This window comes from Crinia signifera, chromosome 4 (genome assembly GCF_055691185.1).
Source record: "Crinia signifera chromosome 4, ASM5569118v1, whole genome shotgun sequence".
Classification (NCBI taxonomy): domain Eukaryota; kingdom Metazoa; phylum Chordata; class Amphibia; order Anura; family Myobatrachidae; genus Crinia; species Crinia signifera.
In genome coordinates this window covers 322,974,693-322,989,972 of record NC_139220.1, presented here as the reverse complement: position 1 = coordinate 322,989,972, position 15,280 = coordinate 322,974,693, and the positions used below count along the sequence as shown (strand labels likewise).

Genomic DNA, 15,280 nt, shown 5'->3' with positions numbered 1-15,280 from the left:
AGACAGAAGGCAGCTATGAACCTGCCCCTCCCCCTGCAGGGTGACACAGACAGAAGGGAGCTATGAGCCTGCCCCTCCCCCTGCAGGGTAACACAGACAGCAGGGAGCTATGAGCCTGCCCCTTCCCCTGCAGGGTGACACATACAGAAGGGAGCTATGAGCCTGCCCCTCCCCCTACAGGGTGACACATACAGAAGGGGGATATGAGCCTGCCCCTCCCCCTGCAGGGTGTCACAGTGGTGCTGGGTATGGGTAACAGTATGATGAAGGATGCAGTATGTATGTATGTGGCTGGCAGGTAGTGCTGGGTATTGGTGCCTCCTGCCTCCGTCCCTATAATAAGCCCCTATTCAGCGCTGCCGCGGGGAGCTGGTAGTGACCGTACTCATGGTATGTTACCATGGTAATAAAGTGTGTAACAGACTATATGTGCGCTGCTCCTGCAGAGTGGCAGAGCCGGGGAGAGCTGAGGCCGGAGTAACCCTTCCTCTCCCTCACTCCTCTTACAGGTGATGCTATAGAGATGAATGCTGGTCCCGGGGGCCACAGATGTTACCCCCGGGGGCCACAGGCATGAAGGCTGTAAGCATTGTAGCATGTACAGCGGAGTCCCAGGTCTGTGAACCTAGAAGTCCCAGCACCCCCTGTGCAGTCCGCGCACGGCTTACAGTAGCCGTACCCGGCCTAGGTGGCTCCATTGGGCACAGCCTGCACACACTGAGCCACGTGCGATGGCGTCCGTGGCACCACATGAAAGCTCTGGACCTGTTGCCCGCGCTCCGCTAGCGTTTCCTTTAATGGACCGGCCATAAAAGTGACAGGGAACATATGAAACACCTCCTTTATTATCCCTATTTTCTTCTGACTGTTTCCAGCAGGGAAGCGATTTGGGGCAGTCGGAGCTCACACTGTGTAAATAATAGAAGGTGAACAGGTTTTTGGAAATGACTTTAGTGACGTAAAGATACGCTCGGCTCTTTAACCCTTTGCCCCCCGTTATCCAGTGTTATTTATGTCTTTTAGATTTCTTCATGTTTTAATGAAGGGGACGTGGGTAAGGCCGGGGGTGGCCAGGTGGCGGGGGCCTTGTCACACAGAGGAACTCATTCTTGGCACCATACATTAGATGTCACCTGCTGACATTAGGTCGAAAATGGCAAGGTTGACAGTCAAACGGTTGACATGTGTCTTTCACATCTTTTTTGAGCCGACATGTGCCGACAGGCGGTATTTCATACCCTACCATCCACTACAGCATGGTGGGATAGTAAAATAATGTGCCCGGCGTATCGGGGCACCGTGCCCGGAGCATGGCGAATGCAAGTGACACACTGCGACGGCGTCCATGTCGACTATGTCCACATTCAAGACAAAATAACGCAAAAAAATCGTCAACTTTTTCACTGTCGACCTAGCCAAGGACTTCCGACCCTATCAACTTTAGCCATGTTGACTGATTTCATGTGTTGATTTTTTTGACTGGCGACCTAGACACTTTCAACCTAATGACGACGTGCCTATGGGGATGAGGGGACACCGGAACTGTTTATTGCCTCGGGCACTCATGTGTTTTGAACCTGGGCTTCGGAATGCATTTCGCGGCCATAGTGTAAAACGCGTCACATGCGTAATAAGATCTGAGGCACCTGTTGGTTGTGGGCTGTCAGGATGAGCATGGACTGTGTCTTCTAGGTGTGCCTGTGTCAGCAGCAGTTCAGGCGCTGGGAGGATGGACAGCAGACCCCGCTTCCCTGCTTCCCGGGACAGGCCGGCCCCCAGATCACCCGCAACCTGCTGGAGATAGAAGAGACGTTCCACAAGAACTTAATGATTCTGAAGTCGAAGAAGACCATACTGGATGTGAAGAGCACGTTCTGGCATGATGACTATAACAGGTTCTGGTGCTGCTCGAGATGACCCCCTCCCCTCCATTACTTAGAGCATCCCTTACCACCTGCTGTGCCTGGCGACCCTTACCTCCCTATTCTCCAATGGCTCTTCCCCGCTGCTCCAGACAACCCTGCGGCTTCAGGCAGCCCTTTCCCTGTGCTCCTCCACATTGCCACTCACATTGTCTCTCTGCAGGTTCCGAGCTGGGGTGAAGGACCTGGAAGTGATGATGCAGAATCTCATCACGACGGCCTTTGAGACGGTTCGCGGAGTGGAGCAGGGGGTGGAGCTGCTCGACATTTTCCACCATTTGTCCGCACGAGAGGTGAGTTTGACAAATGACAGGAGCTGATTGGTGTGTACTTTATCTCTCTCCACTTAATCACTCGTCAAGGCTAAGTACACCTCCCCGAAAGTACCAGTCAACCAGCTCCAAGAGACCTGCTTCCCATGGTGTATCACCAGAGGCCTGCTCCCCATGGTGTATCACCAGAGGCCTGCTCCCCAGTGGTGTATCACCAGAGGCCTGCTCCCCAGTGGTGTTTCACCAGAGTCCTGCTCCCCAGTGGTGTTTCACCAGAGTCCTGCTCCCCAGTGGTGTTTCACCAGAGTCCTGCTCCCCAGTGGTGTTTCACCAGAGTCCTGCTCCCCAGTGGTGTTTCACCAGAGTCCTGCTCCCCAGTGGTGTTTCACCAGAGGCCTAATCCCCAGTGGTGTATCACCAGAGGCCTAATCCCCAGTGGTGTATCACCAGAGGCCTGCTCCCCAGTGGTGTATCACCAGAGGCCTACTCCCCAGTGGCGTATCACCAGAGGCCTACTCCCCAGTGGCGTATAACCTGAGGCCTGCTCCCCAGTGGTGTATCTCCAGAGGCCTGCTCCCCAGTGGCATATCACCAGTGGCGTATCACCAGAGGCCTACTCCCCAGTGGCGTATAACCTGAGGCCTGCTCCCCAGTGGTGTATCTCCAGAGGCCTGCTCCCCAGTGGTGTATCACCAGAGGCCTGCTCCCCAGTGGTGTATCTCCAGATGCCTACTCCCCAGTGGTGTATCTCCAGAGGCCTGCTACCCAGTGGTGTATCACCAAAGGCCTGCTCCCCAGTGGTGTATCTCCAGAGGCCTGCTCCCCAGTGGTGTATCACCAGAGGCCTGCTCCCCAGTGGTGTATCTCCAGAGGCCTGCTCCCCAGTGGTGTATCTCCAGAGGCCTGCTCCCCAGTGGTGTATCACCAGAGGCCTGCTCCCCAGTGGTGTATCACCAGAGGCCTGCTCCCCAGTGGTGTTTCACCAGAGTCCTGCTCCCCAGTGGTGTTTCACCAGAGTCCTGCTCCCCAGTGGTGTTTCACCAGAGTCCTGCTCCCCAGTGGTGTTTCACCAGAGTCCTGCTCCCCAGTGGTGTTTCACCAGAGTCCTGTTCCCCAGTGGTGTATAACCTGAGGCCTGCTCCCCAGTGGTGTATCACCAGAGGGCTGCTCCCCAGTGGTGTATCTCCAGAGTCCTGCTCCCCAGTGGTGTATAACCTGAGGCCTGCTCCCCAGTGGTGTATCACCAGAGGCCTGCTCCCCAGTGGTGTATCACCAGAGGCCTGCTCCCCAGTGGTGTATCACCAGAGGCCTGCTCCCCAGTGGTGTATCACCAGAGGCCTGCTCCCCAGTGGTGTATCACCAGAGGCCTGCTCCCCAGTGGTGTATCACCAGAGGGCTGCTCCCCAGTGGTGTATCTCCAGAGGGCTGCTCCCCAGTGGTGTATAACCTGAGGCCTGCTCCCCAGTGGTGTATAACCTGAGGCCTGCTCCCCAGTGGTGTATCACCAGAGGCCTGCTCCCCAGTGGTGTATCACCAGAGGCCTGCTCCCCAGTGGTGTATCACCAGAGGCCTGCTCCCCAGTGGTGTATCACCAGAGGCCTGCTCCCCAGTGGTGTGTCACCAGAGGCCTGCTCCCCAGTGGTGTGTCACCAGAGGCCTGCTCCCCAGTGGTGTATCACCAGAGGCCTGCTCCCCAGTGGTGTATCACCAGAGGCCTGCTCCCCAGTGGTGTATCACCAGAGGCCTGCTCCCCAGTGGTGTATCACCAGAGGCCTGCTCCCCAGTGGTGTATCACCAGAGGCCTGCTCCCCAGTGGTGTTTCACCAGAGGCCTGCTCCCCAGTGGTGTATCACCAGAGGCCTGCTCCCCAGTGGTGTATCACCAGAGGCCTGCTCCCCAGTGGTGTATCACCTGAGGCCTGCTCCCCAGTGGTGTATCACCTGAGGCCTGCTCCCCAGTGGTGTATCACCTGAGGCCTGCTCCCCAGTGGTGTATCACCTGAGGCCTGCACCCCAGTGGTGTATCACCTGAGGCCTGCTCCCCAGTGGTGTATCACCTGAGGCCTGCTCCCCAGTGGTGTATAACCTGAGGCCTGCTCCCCAGTGGTGTATCACCAGAGGCCTGCTCCCCATGGTGTATCATCGGGGGGGCCTGCATCCCTACTGCAGGATGAGAAGAGGGTTTAATGGTAATATATATTTACAGTAGCGTTGCATTTCTCGTCTTCCAGGCCATAAAGCGCATGTTCGATAAGAAGACGGTGCAAGTGTACGAGCTGCTAAAAAACGAGCTTGACCTGGTGAACAAGGAGCTGGGGAGGAGAGTCCCGACAGTGCCCTCTCACATGTGCCCCTGTGCTGGCCAGGCACACTGGGCACGGGCCCTCAAGCGTCGCATAGACAGACCTATGGAGGTGAGTCCATGTTAGAAGATAGTGTTTCATGACTTCCACTGAGACTTGTCTGTACTATGATGTAGCAATAACCGGGAGTAATGACACATATATTGATTAAGCAGTTACAGGTCCATAATAGCAGTGCAGGAAATCCCGAGCGATGTGTCTAGAACATTGTACTATCCGTAGGGGGGGTTTGACCTGGGCACCTGCATTCAGTACACTTATACTCCAGCTAGTTACCTGTGCAGTACCCGACCCTCCCACACAGTGGTGCTGTTGATGCCGTATATCTGTATGTATATAGAGATATAAATGCTATGGACGCTGTGTTATCACCTCTGCCCCTGGATGTATTCATCACACTGACAGGTACAATGCCGTTCCATACTAATTCCATATACTGTAATGGTGTATTGGCAGTATTAAACCACTGCTGTACTATTATATAGGGCAGACCCGATGTATAAATCTGCTTACAGCCCCCCTTAGCCGCAGCATGACTCACATGCTACAATGGAATGTGGTCGTCATCGTCAAAAGATTGACGGGGTGAACAGGTCGACATGCAATTATCGAAACAGGAGTTTTCTGTTACTTTAGCCCAAATCTAACCCTCCCCCTAGTGCCTCTTCCATGGCCTTACCCCAACCTCACCCTAATGCATAACCCTCTCCCTAGTGCCTTACCCTGACCCTTCCCCTAGTGCCTAACCCTCCCCCTAGTGCCCAACCCTTCCCCTAGTGCCTAACCCTCCTCCTAGTGCCCCTTCCATGGCCTTACACCAACCTCACCCTAGTGCATAACCCTTCCCCTAGTGCCTTACCCTAACCTCCCCCTAGTATCTGAACCTCCCCCTAGTGCCTAACCCTCCCCCCCTCCTTTTAGTGCCTAACCCTGACCCCCCTAGTGCCTAACCCTAACCCTCCCCCTAATCCCCCTTCCATGACCTTACCCCACCCTTCCCCTAGTGCCTAACCCTCCCCCTAGTGCCTAACCCTCCCCCTAATGCCTAACCCTCGTCCTAGTGTCTCACCCTAACACTCCCCCTAGTGCCTAACCCTCTCCGTAGTGCCAAACCCTCCTCCTAGTGCCTAATCCTCCTCCTAGTGCCTAACCCTCCTCCAAGTGCCTAATCCTCCCCCTAGTGCCTAATCCTCCCCCTAGTGCCTAACCCTCCCCCTAGTGCCTAATCCTCCTAGTGCCTAACCCTCCTCCTAGTGCCTAATCCTCCCCCTAGTGCCTAACCCTCCTCCTAGTGCCTAATCCTCCCCCTAGTGCCTCCCCCTCCCCCTAGTGCCTCAGCCTAACTCTTCCCCTAGTGCCTCACCCTAACCTTGATCTAAAATTTTGGTGTCTGTCAATGTGGACCTATTTATTGCTGACCTTCCACCTGTATACCCGGGAATGTAAGGAGCTGTACAATGTATATGTAATGAAGGTACAGACTTATGTCTCCAGCTCGCTGTATGGAGAGGTTCCGGGTACAGACTCATGTCTCCTGCTCGCTGTATTGAGAGGTTCCGGGTACAGACTCATGTCTCCTGCTCGCTGTATGGAGAGGTTCCGGGTACAGACTTATGTCTCCAGCTCGCTGTATGGAGAGGTTCCGGAACAGACTTAAGTTTCCAGCTCGCTGTATGGAGAGGTACCGGGTACAGACTTATGTCTCCAGCTCGCTGTATGGAGAGGTTCCGGGACAGACTTATGTCTCCAGCTCCCTGTATGGAGAGGTTCCGAGACAGACTTATGTCTCCAGCTCGCTGTATGGAGAGGTTCCGGGTACAGACTTATGTCTCCAGCTGGCTGTATGGAGAGGTTCCGGGTACATACAGACTCATGTCTCCTGCTCGCTGTATGGAGAGGTTCCGGGTACAGACTTATGTCTCCAGCTGACTGTATGGAGAGGTTCCGGGTACAGACTTATGTCTCCAGCTCGCTGTATGGAGAGGTTCCGGGTACAGACTTATGTCTCCAGCTCGCTGTATGGAGAGGTTCCGGGTACAGACTTATGTCTCCAGCTCGCTGTATGGAGAGGTTCCGGGACAGACTTAAGTTTCCAGCTCGCTGTATGGAGAGGTACCGGGTACAGACTTATGTCTCCAGCTCGCTGTATGGAGAGGTTCCGGGTACAGACTTATGTCTCCAGCTCGCTGTATGGAGAGGTTCCGGGTACATACAGACTCATGTCTCCTGCTCGCTGTATGGAGAGGTTCCGGGTACAGACTTATGTCTCCAGCTCGCTGTATGGAGAGGTTCCGGGTACAGACTTATGTCTCCAGCTCGCTGTATGGAGAGGTTCCGGGTACAGACTTATGTCTCCTGCTCGCTGTATGGAGAGGTTCCAGGTACAGACTTATGTCTCCAGCTCGCTGTATGGAGAGGTTCCGTGTACAGACTTATGTCTCCTGCTCGCTGTATGGAGAGGTTCCGGGACAGACTTATGTCTCCAGCTCGCTGTATGGAGAGGTTCCGTGTACAGACTTATGTCTCCTGCTCGCTGTATGGAGAGGTTCCGGGTACAGACTTATGTCACCTGCTCGCTGTATGGAAAGTTTCCGGGTACAGACTTATGTCTCCAGCTCGCTGTATGGAGAGGTTCCGGGTACAGACTTATGTCACCTGCTCGCTGTATGGAGAGGTTGCGGGTACAGACTTATGTCTCCTGCTCGCTGTATGGAGAGGTTCCGGGTACAGACTTATGTCTCCATCTGGCTGTGTGGAGAGGTTCCGGGACAGACTTATGTCTCCAGCTCGCTGTATGGAGAGGTTCCGGGTACAGACTTATGTCTCCAGCTCCCTGTATGGAGAGGTTCCGGGTACAGACTTATGTCACCTGCTCGCTGTATGGAGAGGTTCCGGGTACAGACTTATGTCTCCAGCTCGCTGTATGGAGAGGTTCCGTGTACAGACTTATGTCTCCTGCTCGCTGTATGGAGAGGTTCCAGGTACAGACTTATGTCTCCAGCTCGCTGTATGGAGAGGTTCCGTGTACAGACTTATGTCACCTGCTCGCTGTATGGAGAGGTTCCGGGTACAGACTTATGTCACCTGCTCGCTGTATGGAGAGGTTCCAGGTACAGACTTATGTCACCTGCTCGCTGTATGGAAAGTTTCCGGGTACAGACTTATGTCTCCAGCTCGCTGTATGGAGAGGTTCCGGGTACAGACTTATGTCACCTGCTCGCTGTATGGAAAGTTTCCGGGTACAGACTTATGTCTCCAGCTCGCTGTATGGAGAGGTTCCGGGTACAGACTTATGTCACCTGCTCGCTGTATGGAGAGGTTGCGGGTACAGACTTATGTCTCCTGCTCGCTGTATGGAGAGGTTCCGGGTACAGACTTATGTCTCCATCTGGCTGTGTGGAGAGGTTCCGGGACAGACTTATGTCTCCAGCTCGCTGTATGGAGAGGTTCCGGGTACAGACTTATGTCTCCAGCTCCCTGTATGGAGAGGTTCCGGGTACAGACTTATGTCACCTGCTCGCTGTATGGAGAGGTTCCGGGTACAGACTTATGTCTCCTGCTCGCTGTATGGAGAGGTTCCGGGTACAGACTTATGTCTCCAGCTGGCTGTGTGGAGAGGTTCCGGGACAGACTTATGTCTCCAGCTCACTGTATGGAGAGGTTCCGGGACAGACTTATGTCTCCAGCTCGCTGTATGGAGAGGTTCCGGGACAGACTTATGTCTCCAGCTCGCTGTATGGAGAGGTTCCGGGTACAGACTTATGTCTCCTGCTCTCTGTATGGAGAGGTTCCAGGTACAGACTTATGTCTCCAGCTTGCTGTATGGAGAGGTTCCGTGTACAGACTTATGTCACCTGCTCGCTGTATGGAGAGGTTCCGGGTACAGACTTATGTCACCTGCTCGCTGTATGGAAAGTTTCCGGGTACAGACTTATGTCTCCTGCTCGCTGTATGGAGAGGTTCCGGGTACAGACTTATGTCTCCAGCTGGCTGTATGGAGAGGTTCCTGGTACAGACTTATGTCACCTGCTCGCTGTATGGAAAGTTTCCGGGTACAGACTTATGTCTCCTGCTCGCTGTATGGAGAGGTTCCGGGTACAGACTTATGTCTCCAGCTCGCTGTATGGAGAGGTTCCTGGTACAGACTTATGTCACCTGCTCGCTGTATGGAAAGTTTCCGGGTACAGACTTATGTCTCCAGCTCGCTGTATGGAGACGTTTCCGGGTACAGACTTATGTCACCTGCTCGCTGTATGGAGAGGTTCCGGGTACAGACTTATGTCTCCTGCTCGCTGTATGGAGAGGTTCCGGGTACAGACTTATGTCTACAGCTCGCTCTATGGAGAGGTTCCGTGTACAGACTTATGTCTCCAGCTCGCTGTATGGAGAGGTTCCGGGTACAGACTTATGTCTCCAGCTCGCTGTATGGAGAGGTTCCGGGTACAGACTTATGTCTCCAGCTGGCTGTATGGAGAGGTTCCGGGTACAGACTTATGTCTCCAGCTCGCTGTATGGAGAGGTTCCGGGTACAGACTTAGGTCTCCAGCTCGCTGTATGGAGAGTTCCGGGTACAGACTTATGTCTCCAGCTCGCTGTATGGAGAGGTTCCGGGACAGACTTATGTCACCTGCTCGCTGTATGGAAAGTTTCCGGGTACAGACTTATGTCTCCAGCTGGCTGTATGGAGAGGTTCCGGGTACAGACTTATGTCTCAAGCTGGCTGTATGGAGAGGTTCCGGGTACAGACTTATGTCACCTGCTCGCTGTATGGAGAGGTTCCGGGTACAGACTTATGTCTCCAGCTCGCTGTATGGAGAGGTTCCGGGTACAGACTTATGTCTCCAGCTGGCTGTATGGAGAGGTTCCTGGTACAGACTCATGTCTCCAGCTGACTGTATGGAGAGGTTCCGGGTACAGACTCATGTCTCCAGCTCGCTGTATGGAGAGGTTCCGGGTACAGACTTATGTCTCCAGCTCGCTGTATGGAGAGGTTCCAGGTACAGACTTATGTCTCCAGCTCGCTGTATGGAGAGGTTCCGGGTACAGACTTATGTCTTCAGCTCGCTGTATGGAGAGGTTCCGGGTACAGACTTATGTCACCTGCTCGCTGTATGGAAAGTTTCCGGGTACAGACTTATGTCTCCAGCTGGCTGTATGGAGAGGTTCCGGGTACAGACTTATGTCTCCAGCTGGCTGTATGGAGAGGTTCCGGGTACAGACTTATGTCTTCAGCTCGCTGTATGGAGAGGTTCCGGGTACAGACTTATGTCTTCAGCTCGCTGTATGGAGAGGTTCCGGGTACAGACTCATGTCTCCTGCTCGCTGTATGGAGAGGTTCCGTGTACAGACTTATGTCTCCAGCTCGCTGTATGGAGAGATTCCGGGCACAGACTTATGTCTACAGCTCGCTCTATGGAGAGGTTCCGGGTACAGACTTATGTCTCCAGCTCGCTGTATGGAGAGGTTCCGGGTACAGACTCATGTCTCCAGCTCGCTGTATGGAGAGGTTCCGGGTACAGACTTATGTCTACAGCTCGCTCTATGGAGAGGTTCCGGGTACAGACTTATGTCTCCAGCTCGCTGTATGGAGAGGTTCTGGGTACAGACTTATGTCACCTGCTCGCTGTGTGGAGAGGTTCCGGGTACAGACTCGTGTCTCCTGCTCGTGGCATTGTCTTCCGTGTCCTCGTGTCGGCAGGTGTTCTTACACTATCCTTATGGGCTTACACTGTACTCATCCCAGACACATCTGCATATAGAAAAGACTGGACGCCTTGCAATTCCTGCGACACATCATGCCAAATCCGAAAGGCATATGCAACACATTATGGATTGAAGGGCTCACTGTATTGCGCAGTCCATCATTATGATGTCCTAGCACTGTGGTCCAGGAGAGCAAACACCAGACAGTTATCCCCCAGACAGGAAGTTGTTGCTCATAGAAGCGGCAACGAAAGCGTTAAATGCAAGTTATCAGTGACTATGGGGCAGATGTATTAAGCCTGGTGAAGAGATAAACTGGAGATAAAGTGGAAGGAGATAACGCACCAGCCAATCAGATCCCAACTGTCATATTTCAAACACAGCTGATTGGCTGGTGTGTTAACTCTTCCAAGTTATCTCCACTTTATCTCCAGTTTATCTCTTCTCCAGGCTTAATACATCTGCCCCAAAGTGCGTGATTATCCGTGTGTCATGTGTGCAGGGATCTGTCACACACACAGGTAGCACGGAGGAGAATACACACACAGATAACATGATATAGGAAATGACAGGAGACTTCCCTGCATAAGTATTGCTGCCGGGATCCCCGGCCCACGCGCTTGTGTATGGAATTAGCATACGCTACGTGTTAATGTGAATTGACAGTGACAGCGGATTTCTCCTGAGCCCGCAGCCAGTCATGTAGCGTCTATGTACTGTGCTTGTACTACACAATGTACCTTCCTGGTGGTCCTTGTCTGTCTCACTGACAGTCCCGTGGAGAGGAGACGGAGAATAGGAAATCTATGCAAATGAAAGATTTAAGAGAGACGATGGGCAGTGCAGGCAACAAAGGCAGCGAGACTGGCAGAGTGTAGTGCGAGGCAGAGGCGGGGGAGTGAAAGGGATGTGGGGATTTAATAAGGAGGGTGGAGGACAGAACTGGGGATTGGGGGAGAGTAGAGGTTAGGTAGAATGTGGGATTAGTAGAGAGGTGGAGAGGAGGAGGACAGAATTGGGGATTGGGGGAGAGTAAAGGTGAGGTAGATAGGTAGAATGTGGCATTAGTAGATAGGTGGAGAGGAGGAGGAGGACAGAATTGGGGATTGGGGGAGAGTAGAGGTGAGGTAGATAGGTAGAATGTGGGACTACTGGTGTAGAGGAGGAGGATGGAGGAGGAGGACAGAATTGGGGATGAGATGAGATCAGATGTGAGGTATATAGGTAGGATTAGTAGAGAGGAGGAGAGGAGGGGGATGGAGGACAGAATTGGGCATTGGAGGAGAGTAGAGGTGAGGAAGATAGGTAGAATGTGGGATTAGTAGATAGGAGGAGAGAAGGGGGGTGGATGACAGAATTGGGGAGAGTAGAGTTGAGGTATATAGGTAGGATTAGTAGATAGGTGGAGAGGAGGGGGATGGAGGACAGAATTGGGGATTGGAGGAGAGTATAGGTGAGGTAGATAGGTAGAATGTGGGATTAGTAGAGAGGTGGAGAGGAGGGGGATGGAGGACAGAATTGGGCATTGGAGGAGAGTATAGGTGAGGTAGATAGGTAGAATGTGGGATTAGTAGAGAGGTGGAGAGAAGGGGGATGGAGGACAGAATTGGGGATTGGAGGAGAGTATAGGTGAGGTAGATAGGTAGAATGTGGGATTAGTAGAGAAGTGGAGAGGAGGGGGATGGAGGACAGAATTGGGGAGAGTAGAGTTGAGGTATATAGGTAGGATTAGTAGATAGGAGGAGAGGAGGGGGATGGAGGACAGAATTGGGGAGAGTAGAGTTGAGGTATATAGGTAGGATTAGTAGAGAGGTGGAGAGGAGGGGGATGGAGGACAGAATTGGGGATTGGAGGAGAGTATAGGTGAGGTAGATAGGTAGAATGTGGGATTAGTAGATAGGAGGAGAGGAGAGGGATGGAGGACAGAATTGGGGATTGGAGGAGAGTATAGGTGAGGTAGATAGGTAGAATGTGGGATTAGTAGATAGGAGGAGAGGAGGGGGATGGAGGACAGAATTGGGGATTGGAGGAGAGTATAGGTGAGGTAGATAGGTAGAATGTGGGATTAGTAGATAGGAGGAGAGGAGGGGGATGGAGGACAGAATTGGGGATTGGAGGAGAGTATAGGTGAGGTAGATAGGTAGAATGTGGGATTAGTAGAGAGGTGGAAGGAGGGGGATGGAGTGGGATTAGGTTGGGGAGAGTAGTGCACAATAATAGCTGGATAAGGAAAATCTGTGGAATAAATATCTGGGACATTATAGAGCAGTAATCATAGTTATAGTGGGCAAGAAAAAGAAATAGTCCCAAGGTGCTGATAAGATTCCTCCTGCCACACGATGGAAATGAGGATCACCAAAATCTTTGTGTGGTCAAATAGAGAAAAGAAACAATATGTGTATGGGTGCTGGATTCTCGTTAGTCCACATGCACCTGCTCCTGTTCCTGTGATTATGGTCTATTTTCCCTTCACACAGTTATCAGTCATCTCACACCTAAAGATACCCCGGTGGGCTTGTGCGCTGTCCGCACTGTGTGAGTGAGGGTACCGCTATATATTATTGCGATACCCTTTGATTTATTTTGGAGCTCCCACTCCTTATTCCTTTTTTGTCTTTTATCTCCCCCACTACCCTGAGAGCTACCACGTGATCCTTCCACCATTGGATCTACCATACTCAGAGGAACAGGAGGAGGTGCATGTGGACAAACCAGATTCCAGCGCCAATACACATATTATCTCTTTTATCTATAGAGGGAATGACAATGTGTGGGCCGATGTATTTTGTGTATTGAACGTCACGTTTCGGAATGACCTTGGACTTAGCTCTCTAACCTCCACTGTCTCGTATATGTAGATCCTGGCCAATGCCCACTTCATGCCCCGCATTGGAATAGGGGAGGAAAGCATCCAGGAGTACCAGCAGCTGGCACAGAGGCTTGATGAGCTGGTGAGGAAGATCTTCAGCGAGTGGTCTCAGTCAGCTGACAAACAGGCCATGAAGCGTCTGGATATCCCACTCATGGTCCGCAGCCAGGAGAAGGCCGGCATGCTTGATGTGAACTTTGATAAGTAAGTGACCTGGGGTTTGTGGCCATGGGGGTCCGTCCATGTGACTATGACCATATGATCTCATTATCAACGCGTCACTTACAGGAATCTGCTGAAATTGTTTGTGGAGATCATCTACTGGGAGCGGCTGTCGTTTGAGATCCCGCACTACCTTGTGGACATTTACCAGAGACAGGAGGACCTCAGAAACCTACGTGAGAATGTTCTCCTGGTGGTACGGGCATATAACAGGTGAGAAGTGCAGCTGTGCCAGCTAGGGCAGGGTTATTATCACATCACCCATACTGATTGTCTCTGTCACCGTGTCGTCCTCCAGGATCATAGCAGCTCTTTCCCTAGAGGAACGGGGCTTGTTCAGAGAAAGAATACGCTTTTTGGATAAAAAGATCCAGCCTGGACTTTCTAAGCTACATTGGTCATCTAAGGGAGCATCAAGTGCCTTCATCAATGATTGTCTGCTGCATGCAAGCAAGGTGAGAGAGTCTCACTGACCTCCCCTGAGTGCTGAGGGTAGTCAGGGAGAAGGGAGCACACATGGGAGAAGGGAGCACACGTGGGAGAAGGGAGCATATGTGGGAGATGGGAGCATAGGTGGGAGAAGGGATCACATGTGGGAGACAGGAGCACATGTGGGAGATGTGAGCATACGTGGGAGAAGGGAGCACATGTGGGAAAAGGGAGCACATATAGGAGAAGGGAGCACACATGGGAGAAGGGAGCACACATGGGAGATGGGAGCATAGGTGGGAGAAGGGATCACATGTGGGAGACAGGAGCACATGTGGGAGATGTGAGCATACGTGGGAGAAGGGAGCACATGTGGGAAAAGGGAGCACATATAGGAGAAGGGAGCACACATGGGAGAAGGGAGCACACATGGGAGAAGGGAGCATAGGTGGGAGAAGGGATCACATGTGGGAGACAGGAGCACATGTGGGAGATGTGAGCATACGTGGGAGAAGGTAGCACATGAGGGAGCACATGTGGGAGAAGGCAGCATATGTAGGAGAAGGGAGCACACATGGGAGAAGGGAGCATATGTGGGATCATAGGTGGGAGAAGGGATCACATGTGGGAGACGAGAGCACATGTGGGAGATGGGAGCACGCATGTGAGAAGGGAGCCTACGTGGGAGAAGGGAGCACGCATGTGAGATGGGAGCATATGTGGGAGATGGGAGCACGTATGGGAGAAGGAAGCACACATGGCAGAAGGGAGCATATGTGGGAGATGGGAGCACGCATGTGAGATGGGAGTACATGTGGGAGATCGGAGCACACATGGGAGAAGGGAGCATGCATGGGAGAAGGGAGCCTACGTGGGAGAAGGGAGCACGCATGGGAGAAGGGAGCACATGTGGGAGATGGGAGCAGGCATGTGAGAAGGGAGCACATGTGGGAGATGGGAGCAGGCATGGGAGAAGGGAGCGCATATGGGAGAAGGGAGCACGCATGGGAGAAGGGAGCACATGTGGGAGATGGGAGCAGGGAGCACGCATGGGAAAAGGGAGCACACATGGGAGAAGGGAGCATATGTGGGAGAAGGGAGCATATGTGGGAGATGGGAGCACACATGGGAGAAGGGAGCACATGTGGGAGAAGGGAGCACGCCCAGGAAGAAGAGTTTGGTCTTCCTTATAAAACAGCAGAAAGTAACGATATTATCATATTATTCAGATCCAGCAAATTGTGGATAATTACAAAGCTTCCAACCTGAACATCTCCCACTGTGCCAAGCTGATCAGTGAGACATTGCTGCTCCATATTGATGGGAAACGAGTCTTCCGAGATCTGGAGTTTCAGGAGGTGCAGGAGGAGCACCGGAGGATGGTTCAGGGCCGCCTGCAGACCCTTCATGAGGAGATCTGCAGCCTCATGAGGACCACCTATGAAGTGTTTAGGACAGATGGACCTGAGGTACTTTCAGATATCTATGGAATCAGCCTTAC

The 15,280-nt window shown here is 52.7% G+C and overlaps 1 protein-coding gene across 1 annotated transcript in view; it reads left to right on the top strand.

Annotated features, from left to right (window-relative positions):
• Positions 1–15,280, top strand: part of DNAH2 (dynein axonemal heavy chain 2) — a 133,279-nt gene that overhangs the window by 24,515 nt on the left and 93,484 nt on the right. The window contains 7 exon segments of the mRNA XM_083185671.1: positions 1,693–1,895; positions 2,086–2,215; positions 4,425–4,607; positions 13,118–13,332; positions 13,417–13,563; positions 13,649–13,805; positions 15,009–15,248. Coding sequence (XP_083041797.1) covers positions 1,693–1,895; positions 2,086–2,215; positions 4,425–4,607; positions 13,118–13,332; positions 13,417–13,563; positions 13,649–13,805; positions 15,009–15,248 — 1,275 coding nt within the window.